At 37.6% G+C, this 21,707-nt stretch overlaps 1 protein-coding gene across 1 annotated transcript in view; it reads right to left on the bottom strand.

Annotated features, from left to right (window-relative positions):
• Nucleotides 1–21,039, bottom strand: part of Drep2 (DNA fragmentation factor-related protein 2) — a 91,634-nt gene extending 70,595 nt beyond the window's left edge. The window contains exon 1 of the mRNA XM_080266864.1: nucleotides 20,899–21,039. Coding sequence (XP_080122990.1) covers nucleotides 20,899–21,039 — 141 coding nt within the window. The remainder of the gene's footprint in view (nucleotides 1–20,898) is intronic.
• Between the last annotated feature and the right edge of the window lie 668 nt (nucleotides 21,040–21,707).

The raw sequence follows: 21,707 nt of genomic DNA, 5'->3' as shown, positions 1-21,707 counted from the left end.
AAGAGCACGAGGAAGAAGAGAGTAAGAGATAGAAAAAGAGAGCATGAGGAAGATGAAGAGTGTGAGAAAGAGGAAGAAAACAGCATGAGGAAGAGGAAGAAGACAGCATGAGGAAGAGGAAGAAAACAGCATGAGGAAGAGGAAGAAGACAGCATGAGGAAGAGGAAGAAAACAGCATGAGGAAGAGGAAGAAGACAGCATGAGGAAGAGGAAGAAGAAAGTGAGGAGGAGGAAGAAGAGAGCACGGAAAGAGGAAAAAGAGTATGAGGAAGAGGAAGAAGAGAGTGTGAGGAAGAAAGAGTATGAGGAAGAGGAAGAATAGAGCACAAGGAAGAGGAAGAAGTAAGTAAGATGAAGAAAAAGAAGAAAGCAGGGGGAAGAGGAAGAAGAGAGGATGAGAAAAAGCAAGGCGAAAGGAGGAGGAAGAAGACAGCGATAGAAAGAGGAAGAAGAGATCATAAGGAAGAGGACGAAGACAGCACGAGGATGAGGTAGAAGGAGTAGGGGGAAGAGGAAGAGTATGAAGAAAGGGAAGAATATGATAAAAGAGGAGAAAGATGTATGAGGAGGGAAAAGAGTAAAAGGAGGAGAAACTAGATCAAGAAGAAAAACATAAGGATGTGAAAAATAGTTTAGGGAAAGGGAAAAGGAAGACTAGAACATCAGGAGGGGGATGAGTAATGAGAAAGAACAATATGAAGAAGAAGAAGAAGAAGAAGAAGAAGAAGAAGAAGAAGAACAACAACAACAACAACAACAACAACAACAACAACAACAACAACAACGAGGAGGAGGAGGAAGAGGAGGAGTTTAAGAAATATGATGAGTAAGAGGAAGATGGAGGTATGAGGAACAGGAGGAGAAAGAATGAACAAATGAAGAAGAGGGAGCATGGATGAAGAAGAAAGGGTGAATTAGGAAAAGGATAAATAATATAAGGAAGAGGAAATGGATGAGGATGGCATTGAAAAACAAGAAGTGACAGGAAGGAAAGGGGTAATAAGGAAGAGGAAGACTGCATAAGGAAGAGGAAGACAAGTGCAAGAGATAGGAAGAAAACTATGTAATGAAAAAAAAAAAAAAAAGAATACGGAGGAAGGAGGAGGAAGAGGAAGAAGTGAGAAGAAGGAAGAGGTCTTGAAGAAGGAGGAAGAAGATAAAAGACCAGGAAGAAGAGGAAGAGACAAAAAGAAGAAAACATGAAGAGACTTGAAGCAGTTTGGAGAGAGGAAGACAAAAAAAGTGGAAGAAGTTAGGAAGATATAGACGGAAGGAAACCAGGAAGGTACAACCAGGAAAAAGGAAAAGGAAGGTAAAAAGCACATGGATGGAAGAGAAAGACGAAGAATGAAGAAAGGAGGAAGAAAAAGAAAGGAGGAAGAAAAAGAAAGGAAGGAGGAGGAAGAAGGAAGAAAAGAGGAGACGTCAGGAAACAGTAAGAAGATCAAAAGACCACGACGAAAAAAGAAAGAAAAAAAAAGGAAGAAAGGAGGAGGGGAGGAAAAGTTACGATAAAGGAAGAGGAAGACAAAAGGAAATTACCAAAAAGACAAAAAAAGACAGAAGATTGAGTGGCAAGAGAAATCAACAAAAGTAAGAATGGAAGGGGAAGAAAATGGAAGAATGACGAAGCAGGATGACAAAATAAGGAATAAAGGGAGAGAAAGAAAAAAAAAAGAATGATGAAAGAGGAACACATCAGGCAAGGAAAGAGGAAGATGAGGTCAAAGTCAGAATGAAGAGAGAGGAAAGGAATATATCAGACAGAGGAGGAAGGAAGAAATACAAAGTAAGAATGAAGGAAGAAGAAGACGAATGACAAGGATGAAGGAAGATGAGAAAACAGTGCAAAAGTAGGAAAGAAGATGAAAAAATAAATATAAATGAATGAAGAAGGAGAAGAGAAGGAAGAGGAAGAGCAAGGAAAAGGAGGAGGAAGGAGAGAAAACAGGCAAGGTACAGAAGACAAGGAAGAGGAAGAGGACAAAAGACAAAGAAGAGGAGGAGGACAAAAGACAAGGAAGAGGAAGAGGATGGCACTCAAAGATCACTATGCCAACACTACTCACCCATTGGAAAGGATGGGGGAGGGGGAGGGAAGGGGGCGAGAGGGAGAGGGGGAAGAAGGAAGCAAGGGAGAGGGGGAAGAAGGAAGCAAGGGTGAGGGGACGGAGTGGACGGCGTGAGGGCAGAGAGGAGGGGGAGAGAGGGGAGGGGGTGAGGGGGAGAGAGAGAGAAGGGGGTGAAGAGAGGAGAGGGGAAGGGGTAAGGGGAAGAGAGGGGAGGAGGTGAGGGGAAGAGAGGGGAGGAGGTGAGGGGAAGAGAGGGGAGGAGGTGAGGGGAAGAGAGGGGAGGAGTCGAGAACAGGGGAAGAGGGGACGGGAGAGAGGGAGAGGGACAAGAAGGAAGGAAGGTTGAGGGGAAAAGAGGATAAGGAGAGGGGAAGGTAAGGAAGGTGAGGATAAAAGAGGAAAGTCGAGACGGAAGGAGATGATGAGGGGGAAGTGGAGGAGGGTGGCGGGAGAGGAGGAAGAAGGGAGGGTGGGAGGAAGGGTAAAGGGAGGAAAATGAGGAGGAGGGGAGGAAAAGAAGGGGGGGAGGAAAAAGAAAGGGGAAAAAGAGGGAGGGAAGAAAAGAGGAAGGATGAGGGGAAGCGGCGAGCAAGAAGTAAGAAGGGGGAAAGAAAGGGAAAAGAATCGGGAAAAGCAAAGAAAGATGAGGGGAAAAGAGCGGAAGTGAAGAGACGTGGAGAAAGGGAAGAGGGGAGAAGGGGTGAGGGGAAATGAGGGAAGGGGGTGAGTAAAAAGAGGGAAGGGGTCAGGAAAAAAAATGGGTGAGGGGGTGAGGGGGAAATGGGTGTATGGAGAAGCAAGGCGGAGAATAGGAAGGAAGGGGATACGAGGGGAAAGGAGAATAGGTTGGGAGGGGAGGGGAGAGAGAGGAGTGAGAGGACATGGGTGAAAGGGGTGAGGGAAGGGGACGAAAGGAAAGGGGAAAGAGACGTGAGAGGGGGTGTGGGGGCGAGGTATGAAAAGGGAGTGAAATGTGAGAAGGGGAGAGAGGGGAGAGAAAAGAAGGGGTAAGAAAGATGATAGGAGCGAGGAGGGGGAGAGAGAAAGAAAGGGGGGGGAGGAGATGGAGAGAAGGCAAGGGGAGGAGGGGAAAACAGAAAAGGTAAAGAGAGAAAACGGAAGGAGGAAGAGATGTTCAGAGGAAAGAGGAGGGAAGGAAAATCTCGGTAGGAAAAAGCAGATGGAAGAAACAGAGGGAGAGGAGAGGAGAGGAGAGGGGAGGAGAGGAGAGCGGAGGAGAGGAGAGGGGAGGAGAGGAGAGAGATGAGCAAGAGGAGAGAGATGAGCAAGAGGAGAAGAGGAAGAATAAAAGTGAGACGAAGACGGAATAAAAGATGGAGAAAAACCGAATGTGTGTGTGTGTGTGTGTGTGTGTGTGTGTGTGTGTGTGTGTGTGTGTGTGTGTGTGTGTGTGTGTGTGTGTGTGTGTGAATAAATACGACTGGATGAGTAAATATCAATAAGAAGGAACGTGAATAGGCTAATGAATAACAAGCATGAATTAATGAATAACAGTGAGTCAGTGAATAAGATTATGCATGAGTCTGGAATATGTATCAATGGATCTGTGTATAAAAGTGAATGAGCATTTTGGAGTGAATAAGTCGATGATGAAGAGAATGGTCTGGCTAATGAATGAGAGTAAATGAGTCAGTGAATAACAACGTGAAAGGAAATGAATAAATATGAATGAACTGGTGAATAAGAGTGAATAAGTCAGCACAAAAGAAAAGGAAAGAGTTAGTGAAAGAGATCTCAAACTGCTTAATGAAAAATAATGAATGAATGTAATAAAAAATGAATGAGTTACTGAATACGAAAGTGAATGAGTCGGTGACTGAAAATGTGAATGACTATGTGAACAAGTCAATGAATAAGAACATTAATGAATAAATGAATGAGTAAATAGGTCAATGCGTCAGTGAATAAGAAACTGAATGGGTCAGAAATAGGCACTAACGGGATGTAGTGAATGAACTAAGGAATAGGACAAAGAATGAGCCAGTGAATAGGGGAGTGAATGGGATAAAGAATAAGAGTACATGAGTCAATGAATAACATGAATGAATAAGTGAATAAGCATGAATGGGTCAGTCATCAGTATGAGTAAATAAGAATAAAACAGCCAATGAATAAAAACGTGAATAACTGAATAAATAGCTAACTGGTAAATGAATAAGAGTAAATGGGTCGATGAATAAATATGAATGGGTTAGTGAATCAGTATGAATGAATTAGCGAATGAGAGTGAATTGGTGTTTATGAAAATGAATGGCAATGAAAAAAAATGAATCAAAGTGAGTAAGAACTACTGGATTCGTGAATAAGAAGTGAAAGAGTTACTAAATAAGAAAGTCAATCCATCAGTGAATAAAAAGTGAATGACCAAATAAATAAGCAAGTAAATGAGTGAATAGGTAAGTGGATTGGTGAATAAGGTAAAGGAGTTAGTGAATATGAAAATGGGTGAATAAGCGAAGAAAATAAATAATGAATGCCCGTGAATAAAAAAGTGAATGATCAGTTGGGTAGGAAGCGAGTGGGTTAAACCTGAAATGAAAATAACACGCAATGAATAACTGAAATGAAAATAACACGCAATGAATAACTGAAATGAAGATAAATAATGCGCAATGAATAACTGAAATGAAAATAACACGCAATGAATAACTGAAATGAAAATAAATAACACGCAATGAATAACTGAAATGAAAATAAATAATGCGCAATGAATAACTGAAATGAAAATAAATAACACGCAATGAATAACTGAAATGAAAATAAATAATACGCAATGAATAACTGAAATGAAAATAAATAATACGCAATGAATAACTGAAATGAAAATAACACGCAATGAATAACTGAAATGAAAATAAATAACACGCAATGAATAACTGAAATGAAAATAACAACACAATGAATAACAAATGAAAATAAATAACACGCAATGAATAAATAAAATGAAAATAAATAACACAACGAATAACGAATGATAATAAATAACACGCAATGACTAACTGAAATGAAAATAACACGCCATGCATAACTGAAATGAAAATAACACGCAATGAATAACTGAAAAAAATGCAAAATGAAAAGACCTTTGAATAAACTCGTGTATAGCGCACAGGTGGATTAGAATTGAGTATATGGCTCCCCGTGAATGAATGCATGAATGAGATCGCTGCAGGGGAGAGTGAATAACAAAGGACATGAGAGTGAATAACGAAGGACACGGACAGAGTGAATAAAGGACATGAAGATAGTGAATAACAACGGACATGAACAGAGAGCGAATAACGATGGACATGAATAGAGTGATTAATAAAGGACATGAAGAGAGAGCGAATAACGAAGGACATGAACAGTGAATAACAAAGGATATGAACAGAGAGTGAAGGAACTAAGGATGAATAAACCAGGATACATGAAAAACGCTCATGGTAGATGATGAGTTAATAAATGACAAATGAATAACAGGTTAATGAAAGATGAATACATACGTGAAGAATGGCAGATGAATAACACAACAACTGAAAGGCAAGTAAGAATTTACGGCCAATGAATGCATGAGTAGGAAGTTATTTAATTCTCCATTCACCATTCAGTCGTTTATTGCTCTACTAGTAGCGTAGGGGACCGGGGCTAGGCTATTCCAAGTCCGAACATGACATTTAAGGCGAGTGACCAGCCTCCCCCATCCCTGAGCGGCATTATGTGAGCAGCAAATCACAAACACTCCTTCGCTTTAAAGTCTTATGGACCCAAACTCACTAGACCACCAGGCGTCCAACTATGAGTTTTCTGGGTTATAGGAATCCATTTGGCTCGTCACAGTGCAGCTTCACCTAAAGAAAGCACTACATCGAGTGAGTGGATGGTGAACGTGAATGGGGGAAAAAAAAAAAAGGCAGAGGAATCACATAATAATCATGAGTCACAACAACTGAATATAAGAATGACTGGAAATTAACAGATGACCTAAAATGACACACTTACTGAAAGATGAAAATTAATAAAATGGCTAGCGAATAAATGTGAATAAAAGATGAATGGATGAGTAAAAACTGGCAGATGAATAAGTGAATGAAAGATGAATGGATGAGTAAAAACGTGAATGAAAGATGAATGGACAAGTAAAAACTGGCGGATGAATTCACTCCATAATCTAATAAACTCTTTAATGATGAACAGATGAGTAAAAAATGGCAGATGAATAAGTGAATGAAAGATGAATATATGAGTAAAAACTGGCAGATGAATAACAGTGAATGAAAGATGAATCGATAAGTAAAAGCTAGCAGATGAATAACTGAATGAAAGATGAATAGATGAGTAAAAACTGACAGAAGAATAACAGTGAATGAAAGATGAATAGATGAGTAAAAACTGGCAGATGAATAACAGTGAATGAAAGATGAATAAAGTCAAGATGGCAGATGAATTACAATGGCTACAAGAATAAAAGGCGAATGAATAACTGACTGGATGGGAGATGAAGAAATGAGTGAAATATAACAGATGAATAACATAACTGAAAGATGGATGATGGAGAGATGAATGAAAACTGACAGATGAATAACACTCTAGTTGAACGATAAGCCACAGTAAATGGGAAGTGAATAACAAGCTGAATTGAAGATGAATACATGACTGGAAAAAAAATGACAGATTAACAATATTGTACTTGAAATATGAGTCAAAATGTATGACTGAATATCTGATGAATAAAAGGAGTGAAAATTGGCAAAAAACTTACTTAATAAATGAAATGTGAATAAAAACACATGATAAATGCATAACAGGCTGAAGAGAAGGTTAATATGAGTGAATGATAAACAGCAGATGAATAACACTAACTGAAAGATGAATAAAGCGCTAACTGAATAACACGCTGAATGGATGATGAACAAATGAATAATAATATACACCAGATGAATAACCGGATGGAAGATCTGGTTTTAACAGTAACTGGTGGATGAATAATACTGAACCGAAGATGCATAACAATGAATAAGTTGAATCAATGAGCAAGATGAAGCGGATGAATTACTATAAATGGCCGATGAATAACAGTGAATGAATAATGACTATATGAGTTACAATAAATGGCAGATGAGTAACTGACAAGAACAGGCTACATGATCGGCAAATGAAAAACACTGGATGAATAATGAGCCTGTATAACGGCATGAATGACTTGATGAATGACAGGCTACTATAAACTGCAAATGAATAATCATGCATGAGAGATAAGTAGATGAGTACTATGATTAGCAAATGAATAACAATTTGTGGAAGATGAGTATATGCGTTACTATGGCCAAGAAATGAATAATAATGAATAATAGACCAGTACACGGATCCTAATGCACAGGAGATGAATGACAGACTGAATGAAAGCCAAGCAAAATAAGGTAGGTGAATGACTGAACAGAGTATGAGTAGATAAATAACAATTAACGCCAAATGAATAAGAATGTAACACGTATAATATTATATGGTTGATATGGCTAAAAAAAAAAATAAAAAAAAACGGAGATTAAGACCAATTAAAATATGAACGGATGAATAACAATGTATAACAACTGAATAAGTGAAGGAAAATTACAAATAAACAGTAGGTATATAAGACTAAGCAAAATATAAACAGATGAATAACAATAAACTGGCAGATGTATAAAAATGGAAACCGAATAACTGAATAACACGTAAATTTCCGACAAATATGGGTCAATGAAGACAAGTAAATAATAAAGGACGATGAAACTCAAAATGGAAGAAGAAAATAATGTAAAGTAATTAAGGCTACAGTGAATGATCAGAAAAGTAACAATACATGACATGAATAAGAATTTCTATCTATCTATCTACCTACTGACAGACGCCATAATCCCGCAAAATGTGGCCGTTTGTCTTTCGGTTAGTTGTTTTACAGGGAGGGGCACTAACTCTCCGCCAACCCACTTGTTGACAAGTAGGGAACACGTATAAGGTGGTTATATGGTTACCACCCAGCGTTGTAAATGGTTCCCTGGCTTACAGGAAACCAATAGGCTTGTCACTATATTTAAAGCCACCTGAGAAGGAAAGAGTAGTAATAAAAAGTGACAAGTAGGCAGCACTACATGAAGTGAGTGGATGACTGTCGCCACCACCTACCACAAATCAGAATGTAAGAACTGAAAAAAAAGTAAAGCTGGTGAATAAAGCTGAATAAAATACGAGTAGATGAATAATGTATAAATGATAAGATGAATAATTAGGCTTGCTGTGGGGAGGGGGCTTCATTACTTACCCTAGCACCTCTTCCTTCCCGATTAATTTTTGGATACGGATGGCTAATATCGTTTTGTGAGTCATTTGTGCAGAGTATAGTGATGTTAGAATGATTTTTAAGTAAAGAAGAAGAGGGCGGCATGGTGTAAGAAGCAAAATAAGTCGCTTAGGAAAAGGTGTTAGGGAGCTTCCTTAACCGACGAGAAAAAGGTCTTTGTAACAGCTTCGAGAGAGCCTTTAGGGATGCTGTTGTTTGCTTTCCTTTGCACCCATTTGCACTGCTTGGAGGTAATAAAAAATAATAATAAACGGGAGATGAATAAAAGTGAATGGAAGATGCATAACAGTGACGAATAACGGTGAGTGGGAGATGAGTAATACTGAATAATACGATCGATTATTAAAATACTGTAACTATATAACCAGGTGGACTGTAAGTAAATGAATAATTAATGGTTGATAAATAACAAACTAAAAATGGAAACTGAGGAAAAATAAATTGTGAACAAGACTGAATACAAGACGGTAGTGGTCAACTGGTTAGAGAACTGGCCTGGTGTTTGAAAAGTGTACGAGTTCCATCCCAACCCAGGGCATGGAAAAATCTGATAAGCACTGTCAAAATAGATCTTACTAAATTTCCTGAAGACCCACCGACATACCATATAAAAATCCCAGAAATACCATCAACACAAGTCCTGAAAGCAACAAATACTCATTATGGACGGTGGGTAATGGTGCAGAAGTGGTGACATGTGAAAGAGTGGAAAGTAGGAGGATTTCTAGGTTTGAGGGAACGGGTCGATTACATACACGAACAATAAATGGCTGATGAATAAGGGACTGAGTGAAAGATGAATAAAAATCTCCGTGAAAAAATAAACTACAATAGGCATGAATACCAGGCTGAATAAAAGATGCGTAACACTTTTAGGCAGATGAATAACTGGATGAATTAATGATGAGTAGCGTTAATGGTCAATGAACAATAATGAATAAAAATAAATGAGATAAATACATGACTGAAGGAAATGAATTAGAGTGACAATAAAGTATCAAATTGAAATATGTTAACTGGAATAAGAATACATGAAAAGTAATAATACCAGACTAATAATTTAACTGTCAGACAGTCAATTAATTCTACGGTCTTAGTCTGCCCTATTACAATATCAGACAGCGCATACCTCCGCCAAAGCCAAATATAAGTCATCATTTATTCCTGCATCCGAATCCGAATTCACTCCATAATCTAATAAACTCTTCAATGATCTACTGTTCTCCTATCCACCAAATTTCAATGCAATCCCAGAAAAACTTTTTTAGGTATCTTATACACAAACAAACACACACAGGTGAATGCATAACCTCCGTCCCACTTCATTACTTCATTAGCGAAGGTAACAATAACTGATAAATGATTAAAATACACAGTAACTGAACAGGTTAATAGCGGTACTCGATAAATGACTAGCTGCAAGAGTACAGGTAACAATATACAGTATATCTGATGAACAATACGCTGAACATACGAGGAGTAAAAATGAATGGCAGATATAACCCCATGGAACAGATAGTAAAGGAAAGAATGAATAATGCATATTTTCAAAAAGTGTAAAATGAAAAGGGCGTGAAAAGTAGACACCGGATACGATGAATGACAGCGCAAATTAGCCCTTTCATGGTAGGAACAGCTCCATTTTATTTTATTCAGCCACCGGACGATTTTATTCAGCTGGGTGAGTCATAGGAGCCTGAATAACTAGAATAACTGACAATGAGGAAATAATGAAGGTGAATGATGTAAAGATGAACCAGTAACATATGATGACTACGAAAAATCTGCGTCGTGAATTAGTGAATGAAGAAATACAGGTAATTAATAATCGATGCAGTGAATAACAATGTATAAGCGATGTAAAATGCGGTGAATTAACCACTTAGGCGGTGAATATTTGATGAGTCACTGAAATGGCACCGAATAAGAATAAACAATGAGAGAGAGAGAGAGAGAGAGAGAGAGAGAGAGAGAGAGAGAGAGAGAGAGAGAGAGAGAGAGAGAGAGAGAGAGAGAGAGAGAGAGAGAGAGAGAGAGAGAGAGAGAGCAATTCAGACATAATAGTTTAACCTCTTCACTACGAGCGCTCTCCTAAATGAAAAAAAAAAAAAGGTTTGAAAGAGAAAGAAAAAAAGAAAATGGACTGAAGGGTTGAGAAATAATGATGTGACTGAAAGTGAAGGAAGAAAAAAGAGAAACGAGAATATTAGGGAAACGGAGGGAATGAAGGAAAAAGGAAAAAATAAAGAGGGAAATGAAGCAAAAGGAGAAACTGAATCAACTGAGAAATGAAAAAAGTGCAATGATGCTGAAATGAGAAATGCTGAATAATAAAAAAAATGGTCAATAAAATGGGGAATATAAAAAAAAAAAATGAAAAATACACATACGATGGAAATATGAGAAAGGGGAAATGTATAAAAAATGAAATGAAAAAGAAAATGAAAAGGTGAAATGAAGAAAAATGTAAAAAAGTGTAAATTATAAGAAAGGGAAAAGAAAGGGGAAAAATGCAGACAAGGAAAATGAGGAAAGAGGACATGAAGAAAATTAAGAAAATGTAGAAAACTAAAAAAAACAAAAAATGCGGAGAAAGCTGAGAAGTACGAAAAGGAAAATGCGGTAAATCGAAAAACGCAGGAAAATAAAATGCCCAAAAGCGGAAACTGTTAAAAAAAAGGAAAGAAGAGGGGAAATGTCGAAAAGGGGAAAATGAAGGTAGGAAAATGAAGCCAGGAGATGGAAATGAAGGAAAAAGGGAAATGAAGGAAAGAAAAAAAAGTGGAAGATGTAAACGGAGAAAATGTTTAGAGGTAAATGCGGAATAAATATATAAAAAAACTGAAAAAAAGAGGAAATAAGGAGAAAATAAACAAAGGTGACGGCAAAATATGAGGAAAATGAAAATGTGCGAATATGCAAAAAATGGAAAGTTTACAAAAGGGAAAAATACAAAAAGGACAAAATGAAGAAAAAAAGGAAAAGCAGGAGAGGAAAATGCAGCAAATGAGTAAAAAAATGATAATGAGGAAAATGAAGGTAAAAAAAAAAAATGGTTAAAAAACGATAATGAAGGGGAAATGCAGAAAAACTGAACTGTAGTAAAAAGGAAGATGATGAGGAAAATGCAGAAAAATGAAACGCAGCAGAGGAAAGTGTAAAAAAAAAAAAAAGTGAAGATCGGGAACAGCGAATAAAAGAAAAAAATAGTAACAAATGAAAACATGAAGACTAGCAGACGACAAGAAAAAAATCGTAATAGGAAAAATGAGATAATATAAAAATATGGGGGCAATGAAGAAGAAAAGGAAATTGCAGAAACTGGATGTAAAATTAGGGGAAATGCAATAAGTACGAAAAAAAGCGGAAAACGAAAACAAAAAATAAATAAATAAAATAATGGAAAATGAAGCTCATAGGATGTGCAGAAAAAAAATTAAAGCTGAAAATGGTAAAATGCAGGAAAAGGGACAACGCAGGAAGGGAAAAAATGCAGAAAATATGATTTAAAAACACTTAAAAAATTACCAAGAGCGAAGAGAAATTCTGTGAGATTTTGACTGATGGATGAGTAAAGCAGTATTAAACAAATAGGTGAGCTTCAAAGACCCCTAATATGGGGCATAGACAGTCACTAAAGTCTACGGGAGAGAAGCCGGAGCTTCAGGGCCGTAATATGGGGTCTCGCTATAGTCGCTGAAGTCTACAGGAGTGCAGCACTTTGTTTCCAAAAACTTTAGTGAGTGACAGATGGTTAGGGCCGCTCCAAGAGATTCCACCGGTATCGTATACAAAAACGTAAGCAACGAAATGAACGACAGAAAAAAAAAAAAGTTGAAAGGCTGTGTAGATAACAGCATGAACTGCAACGGCTGTGAATTTAACCCTTCAGTACGATGACGTTTTCCAGCCCGCTGCAGTCGATTTTCCTCAACTTGAATAGGTGGGGGCGCTCAACATCCTCTCATGTGATGTACCGTTACCAACATGTACTCTAAGTCTGTACCGAGCAACAAACCAAATAATTTCAGGTAATCCCCCAACAATAAATAAAAAAAAATAAAATAATAAAATAAATAAGTTGGATGTATACATATAACCATCAAAGGCAGAACTGGAGTTTTGGCGGGTTTAAGCATTCCAACCGGATTTTTTATTTAGAAGATGAATAGAGGAAGGAAAAACAAATTTAAAAATGTGGCACACAAGAAATACGAGTCCAAGTAATGGTTGAGGTTTAATGCTCACACAGCATAATGTCATCCAGGGAAGAGCGACTGGTCACTCTAGGCTTCAATGTATGGAATAAATAGCCTAGTTGCGGGTAACTGCGGTCCTAACGGGGTCATGAAGGGGTTAATGAAGGCAATCTCTAACCCCTTCAGTTCAGTCTCCATAGATGAATAAAATCGTTGGGAAATATTAAGAACAAAATAAACTACAACAGAGAGAGGAGTATTAATAAAGACAGGAGTGAAACAAAAGCACAGACAGCAGTGAAAAAGATAACAGTGAGAGACAGCGGTGAGACCTTGGGTATATAAATAAAATTTCACTGGAACAAGTTTAAGCAAATGACAGCCCTCTATTCAAAAAGGTAATAACGATAAAACAGTAACAGATAAGCAATGATTTGGACAACAGCGGCAGACAGCGCTAAAACAGATGACAGCAACATACAACGGTGAAGTGGATGATAGCACCGGTGAAACAAATGACAGAACAAGAGCTGTGAAATTAGTGATAGCAGCAGTGAAACGAGTGAACGGTCAACATTAAAACAGAAGACTGATATAACAGGAACGGTGACATCAACAGTGAAACGGCGAACTACAAAGCAACATAATGGGTTATGGGTCTAGAGCAGTGAAATCAGTGCATAAATCAGTGTATAATCAACAGGAGACAGCAGTGAAAGGGGTTGCAATAAAAACGGCAGCAGTGAATCGGATAACAACAACAGATGGCAGTGAAACGGGTGACATGACGTGGCAGAGCAAAATAAAAGATTACAGTATACGTAGGGCAGAGCAGCGAAGTATATGAGGCAACAAGCAGTGAAAGCGCGGTAAAGGCGATAGACAGCAGTGAAAAATTAAAGTCAATGGGAGAAAAGTACAGTATATATATGAAACGGGTGACAGCGACAGCAACCAGTGAAAAGGATTAAAGTAAACGATAGAGCAGCAGAGGATGTGGCGGCGTTAGACAGCAGTGACATGAGTGACAGCACTGGATTACAGCAAAGCGGATGAGGAAAGGCTGAAGAGGTATCAAGAGACAGCAGTAAAAAGGGTGACGGCAACATGCAATAGACAGCAGTGAAAGGGGGCTAAGGTACACGATGAAAGAATGAAGTAAAGTATATATGTAACAGAAACAGACAGCGGTGAAATAATATAAGACATCACTGAAACGAGGGACATCAGTAGACAGCCGTAAATACGGGTATGACGGCTTAACAGGCGAAACGGGTAACAGGAGTAAAAGAAACCCCGTTAAAATATCACCCTTTAGATAGCAACTTCCACCCACCCAAGTTATTTAGATATATTAGATAATTCAGTTAGGTTAGACAGAACAGGTCATTTAGAAAGACCAGGTCATTTTCAGAGATTAGGTCAATTAGATATGTTTGGTCAATAAATGCGTTAGGTCACTTAGAAAAGTCAGGTCATCTTTGAAAGGTTACGTAATTAAAAATATTTTAAAAGGAGGTGATTCTGAAAGGTCAGGTCATCTTTGAAAGGTTAGGTCATTCAAAATATTACAAAGGTCATTCTGAAAGGTCACGTCATTTTGAAAGGCCATGTCACTCTAAAGAATGGTCAAATTTAAAGGTCAGGTCACTGTAAAAGATCAGATTATTTAGACATATCATCTGGTTATCAACCTGTTCTATCACTGACAGGTTATGCCATTAGATCAGGTCACCTGATCGATGAAGATTTTAGAAAAATCAGGACAATAAGGTACGTCAAGCCATTATAAAGACTGGTTATTTACGTGGGTCAGGTCAATTACAGCAGGTCATTACGATACACAGGTAACAAGACAGGTCAGTTCATATATGTGTGTCATGTCACAAAAATGAGATCACCTCATTAGGAAGATCAAGTCATTATAAAGGTCATGTCATTCATAGGTCTGTATAAGCAGGTCAGAGCATTTCATCTCATTACAGGCATTTAACAGCACTGGTCGCCTGCACATCAAAGGTCATTTATACAGAGTAGGTCACCCAACATCACAGATTATAAAAAAAAAAAAAAATTCAGATTATTCAATATCACAGGACATATTAACACAAGCTGTAACTTGAAATTCACACGTCGCATGACGTCACAATTAACTTTAACATTACAAGTCATTAAAACAGGTCAGGTCATTAAAACAGGTCAGGTCATCAGAACAAGTCAGGTCATTAAAAGTCAGGTCAATTAGACGTCAGGTCATTAAAGAAGCCAGGTCATTAAAGAAGCCAGGTCACTGAAACAGGTCAGGTCATTAAAACAGGTCAGGTCATTAAAACAGGTCAGGTCATTCAAACATCACACTTCCCTTGTATATCACAGGTCACTTAACCCTTTTGGTACGATATATATATATAAAAAGTGAGTTTTAGGCCAGGTACCCCTTTTTGGATAAGGGCTAAGGCGTTGCCCCTGGGTAGAGGACTTTGGATTGGAGCGTGTAGCATTTTATGACCGGATGCCCTTCCTGATGTCTACCAATGACCCTTGGGTGGATTCGATCCTCCGACCCTTCGGTCAGAGCGGAGCGCTCTAACCCACTGAGCCACGGCTGCTACAATATATATATATATATATATATATATATATATATATATATATATATATATATATAACCTACTCCTCCCACGCGATTCTATTCAGCTTGACCTCTTCACTACGAGGACATCTGATTTACTTTATTCTTGCTAACAGAAGACAACGTCATATTATTATTATTATTATCATTATTATTATTACCAAGGGGTAAATTTACACCGATTTTAACCAGAAAAATCTCCTAAATTGAAGAAAACCGTCTGGCAATAATAATAATAATAATAATAATAATAATAATAATAATAATAATAGCAATGAAGGAGTTAAGGGACTTCAAGTTGGAGGGATCAGAGAGGACTTTCGTTAATCTATTCCTTATATACAAGTTCTCTCTCCTGGGCTGAATAAAATCGTCTGGATGGAGCAAAGATGAACTAAAAAAAAATATATATATATATATCACGGTGAATGAAAAATGAACTAATTCACTATTTTTTTAACTATATTCAACAATTTTACTCTTAGTAGTGAAGGGATGAATGTAGTAGTGAAGGGATGAATGTAACAGTGAAAGGATGAATGTAAGTGAAGGGATGAATGTAACAGTGAAGGGATGAATGTAGCAGTGACGGGACGAATGTACCAGTGAAGGGATGAATGTAGCAGTGAAGAGATGAATGTAGCAGTGAAGGGATGAATGTAGTGGTGAAGGGATGAATGTATTCTGAATCTAACCCTTCTAGTACGAAAAGTTTCCTCTAAACAATATAAAACCGTCAGGAGTTAGCAAGGGATAAAATAGGAAATACGTCATTGCAGTGAAGTGGTTAAATAAGGAAGTCAAACAATTTTTCTAACATCGCGGTCAAAGTTCTAAAATGTCTTATCTGTCTAATTAGTACTTTCTAACATCTAACTCCTTTTCTAATTAGTACTTTCTAACATCTAACTCCTTTTCTAATTAGTACTTTCTAACATCTAACTCCTTTTCTAATTAGTACTTTCTAACATCTAACTCCTTTTCTAACAGCGCTATATTTTGGACTTGTATTTTTCGTTATACTGACAATCTCTCGGCTACACCTCCAACAGCTAGGTCAAGGTACATCATCTAAGTTATATCTCTAAGAGGCTATAATTTCTAAGTCATATTTTTAACGTCTGGGCTACGCTAGTCATCTAAATCCTATTTCTAACCTCTAGGACAGGCTCACAAGGTCTTAATCATATTGTAACATTTTGGTCATGCGTATTTCTGTAATTTCTAACACCTAAGTCATGCTATAATATCTATCTCATTTCTAACAGCTAGGATTTGGTATAACGTCCGTCGCATTACCAACATCTCTACTATGCGTAATCATTTAGGTCGTTCTTCTACCGACTACGCCTTGCTTACAATATTAAGATTATATTCCTTATACCTGATCATATTCTACGATCTAGATAAACTTCCCTGCGTCTAGATTTATACCTCTAAGATCCAGGTTACATTTCTAACATCTAAGCCATACTTATAGAATTTTGGTTACAATTATAAGGTCTAGATCATACTTCTAAAATTTCGGATAGATTTCAAACATGTATTTTTCTTCCTTCTAACACTAGTCTCACATTTCTTCTAATATTCAGGTCATATTTCTAACCCAGAGATCATATTCATAACACTTAGATATATTTACAGTGCCTAGATCGCCGTTCCTATATCTAGCTAACGTTTCTAACATCTGGGCGATATTCTAACCGATTATATATTAGCCTCGATCATATTTCTGCCTTCATATATTAGTTCTAGCGTCTACTTCATACTTATAATACCTACGCCATACTTCTAACTTGAAATCATACTTCCAATGTATAGGTTATATTTCTAACATTTAAACCCTGCACTGCTAACCAGTGTATTTCTGAATCCCTTATCATACTTTTTAACATCTAACTCATCCTACCAACGTATATGTCATGCTTCTAATCTGCAGTACATTCTTCTAACTTGAGGGTCATACTTGTAGTGTCTAAGGCATGTTTCGAATGTTTATGTAATATTTCTAACTTGTCATTCATACTTCTATTTTCTATGGCATTTTTTTAACCTCTAACGTCTAAGTCACAGTTCTAACTAAGGTCTAGGTCATGTCTGGGTCATACTACTAATTTCTAAGGCATATTTCTAACGTCTAGGTCATACTACTAATTTCTAAGGCATATTTCCAACGTCTAGGTCATACTACTAATTTCTAAGGCATATTTCTAACGTCTAAGCCATATATCCAGCGTCTAGGTTAGAATTCAAACGTCTAGATCATACTTCTAGCATTTAAGCCATACTTCTCATATCTAGTCACACTTCTAACGTCTAAAATCATAATTCTAACATCCTGCTGATCATTCTAACATTTAGGTCCTTCTTCTAACACCTTGATCGCACATACAAAACTTGGATCATAATTCTAACGTCCGCTGTATTTTTCTAACGTCTGTCTCAAGCTTCTCTCGTCAGTATCACACTTCCGACGCCTAGCTCAAATATCTATCGGTTGGGTCACACTTGCAGCAACTAGGAGGCAGTTCTATCGACTCACACACGCTTCTATTGTCTAACTCAAAGTTCTATCGTCTGATTCACACTTCTTTTGCCTAACTCACACTTCTATCGCCTCACACTTCGATCATTTATATTTCTATCGTCTATAGATCACACACCTATCGTCTATCTCCAATTTCTATCGTCTAAATCACAATTCTATCGCCTATCTCAAATTTCTATCGTCTGTATCACACTTCTATTGCCTAACTCACACTTCTGTGGTCTAACTCACACTTCTATCGATTATCTTACACTTCCATCATCTAACAAACATTCATATCCTTTACATCACACTTCCATCATCTAACGCTTATATTATCTCTCTCTCACTTCTGGCGTCTACCTCACACTTCTATCGTCTACCTCACACTTCTAGCCCCCGAGTCAAAGCCCAGGCTCTTAGTGTGCGTCTTCAGCTCGTATTCTATTCGGTAAAGGAAGCTCCCTAACACCTCTTCCTTATTGATTTGGTTTTGGATATAGGTGGTTAATATTCTACTGTACATTCTTTATGCAGAGTATGGCGATACTGGAAGGATTTGTATAACACACAGGTCAGTAAGGTATAATAAGCAAAATAAATCGCTTAGGAAAATGTGTTAGGGAGCCTCCTCACCCGTAAGTCACAGGTTAAATTTGTGTAATATTTCGGAAAGGACACCTGGTATGAAGGGGTTAACTCCAACAGGTCACACTATTAACAAAATCAGGTCATACTACCAACACAATCACACTATCAGCACAATCACACTATCAACACAATCAGTTCACACAGTTAATCACACTATCAGCACAATCACAACTCACTAATAACAAAAACACAATCAACACAAGTTAAACAAATATCACGCTTTTAACACACTCTGGTCATACCGTTAACAATGACACTATTAACACTATTAACATAATCAGGTCATAGTACGAACATAATCACACCGTTAACAATCAGGTCACACTAACACAACCACACTATTAACACAATCAGATCATACTAAGAACATAATCACACCAAAACACAATCAGGTCACACTAATAACACAATCATACTATTAATATACCGGTAATCAGTTCATATTAATAACACAATCACTAATAACACAATCAGGTCATACTAATAACACAATCACACTATAAATACAATCAGCTCACACTAATAACACAATCAGGTCACACTAATAACACAATCACACTATTAACAGAATCAGACCATACTAATAACACAATCACACTATCAACACAATCTGGTCACACTAATAACGCAATCTGGTCACACAAATAACACACTCAGGTCACACTAATAACGCAATCAGGTCACACTAATAACACAATCTGATCACACTAATAACGCAATCGGGTCACACTAATAACGCAATCAGGTCACACTAATAACGCAATCGGGTCACACTAATAACGCAATCGGGTCACACTATCAACACAATGAAGTCATGCTGTCACCGCAATCATACCATTAACACAATCAGGTCATACTAATAACACAATCACACTACTGACAATCAGGTCACACTAACTCCAATCAGATTACCAGGTTATTGGTCACAGAGCCATCGTTAAGTAGTTAGACTCATTAATGATAAATACCTACTCATTAGACTAACTTTTAAGGCTATTATCTAATCCAGGTCATTAGCTTAGCCTGGGTAGGTCATTAACTTCAAAAGGTCATTCTCAGGTCGTCAGGTCATCTCAGCCAGGCAGGTCAATAACTTAGGTCAGTGTATTGGGTCATTATCTTAACTGGCCAGGTCAATAACTTAGGTAATTATTTTAGTCAGGTCATTATCTTAGCTGATCAAATCATTATAATAGTTTGCAGAGGTCATTCACTTTACTTAGGTCAATGTCTTAGCAAACAAGGTCACGTTAATGTCATAGCAGGTCAGGTCTCTATCTTCGTCAGTTCTTTATCTTTAGTCACGTCTTTATCTCAGAAAAATCATCAACTTGGTCATTCATTACCTTAGTCAGTTCCTTGTCTTAATCATATCATTATTTTAGTCATGTCATTATCTCGATCATGTCATTATCTCTGTCATGTCGTTATCTTAGGTCACTGTCTTTGCGGGTACTTAGCTGGGGGTCAATATCATAGGTCAGTTTTTTGTTGTCGTTGTTGGTGATCAAGTAATTTTTTCCGTCTAGCACAAGTCGTTAGTCCATCACGCAAGGGTCATTATCTTCTGATGTAGAGGTCACTGACTTAACGAGATGAGGTCAATTAGCTTGTGACTGTCCTTAACTTAGTGGTATAATTAATAAAGAGTAATTAAGTAACTGGCTGGAGTCTTTAGCTTATCAAATAAAAGTAATCATCCCGGGCTTTAAGAGGAAGTACTGTGTGTTATGGGGATCAGTATATAACAATTACAGTTCATTAGGTCAGCTTGTAGGAGCTATCATCATCGTTTGTAAAGGTCATTATCTAGCTACAACGGGTCATTCTTACAGCGGCCAGAGGTAGTTTGCCTTGGTAATAGGGGTCAGTGTAATAGGTTGCTACGACAGATATCTTATACAATTAATTACCTTGGTTTGTATGGATCCTTATCTAATATTGGACCATTACCTTGTGCAGTACAGGTCATTACTTCAACTTACAGGGGTCATTATGTTAGGTTGCAGGGGTAATGATCTTACATAATACACAGTGTTATCGTAGGTTTTAGAGTAACAACTATTGCTTCTATGGGTCTTGATCATAGCTTGCATGGGTCATGATAGCTTGTAGTGGCCATTACCAATCTCGTAGGGATCATTATCGTAGGATGTACAAAAGGAAATCTTAACTTACAGGTGTCATTATCTTACTCTGTACGGAGTGAAATCTTATCTTCTAAGAGTTATTGTCTTATTCAATACGAAATATAAGCTTAACTTATAAGGATCATTATCTTAAATACTACGGAGTATTATCTTAGCTTACAGGGGAGGTCATCTTATCAAATACGGGTCATTATCTTAGTTTGTAAGAGCAGTTATCTTATCAAGTACGGAGTATTATCTTAGCTTGTAGGGTTATCTTATCTTGTAGGGTGTGGTTATCTTAGGCTGATTACTCTAGCGTGTACGAGTGAGGGTGGGTGTACTAACTTGTGCTGGCATGGGCTCTCGCTCTCTCTCTCTCTCTCTCTCTCTCGTGGCCTCCCTGATCTGCTGTAGGTCGCTGATGAGAGGCACAATCATTGAGGTGTACACGTCCTCCAATAGGCTCGCTGGGTCTGCTCTCGCCATTTTGCCTCATTGGCGGCCCACTCTCGCATTTTAGTGCAATTTGAAAGCCGACTGGGAGACCTTTTGGACTTTGGGGGATTTTTTTTTTTTTTTTGGTAGGGAGGGGCGGCTTGTTATTATGACTGTTTGAATGGTGTTTGGTCTTAACTTTAATAACCAGGGCAGATTTTTTTGTAGGACTGATCTGAGGTAGCTTTGATGATTCTTGCAAAGGCTGGATTTGGCTTTATTTGTAGCTGGTTTTCCAATTCTTGCAAGGAATGTTTTGTAGCTTAAGTAATATTCATGATACTTAGTATGGTCGATTTTGGATTTAGTTGCAATTCACTAATACTTCCAAGAATTCCACATGAAACTTCATGCATCTTTTCTGATTTTTACAATGGCTGATTTTGGAATAACTGCAAATTTTCTCATGAACTATGGAAGGACTGATGTGGAATTTAGCACCAATTATTATTATTATTATTTTTCAAGACTTAACTTTCGTTTTAGTAGATTGTTCCTAATACTTACTAGGACAGATTTGGGGGTTAGTCCAATTTTCCTATTTTGCAAGAATCGGTTTTATGTTTGGTGCGACTGAAATGATTTTTTTGTGATGCCTTATCATATATGGGCCAATTTTTTCGCTTATTTATTTATTTTTTTTTTCTGCCCCCCTCCCG

This window comes from Coenobita brevimanus, chromosome 22 (assembly GCF_032717465.1).
Source record: "Coenobita brevimanus isolate Jiangsu-jjx chromosome 22, ASM3271746v2, whole genome shotgun sequence".
Classification (NCBI taxonomy): Eukaryota; Metazoa; Arthropoda; class Malacostraca; order Decapoda; family Coenobitidae; genus Coenobita; species Coenobita brevimanus.
Note: the sequence above shows the minus strand (reverse complement) of the source record. Positions and strands in the feature narration are given on the sequence as shown.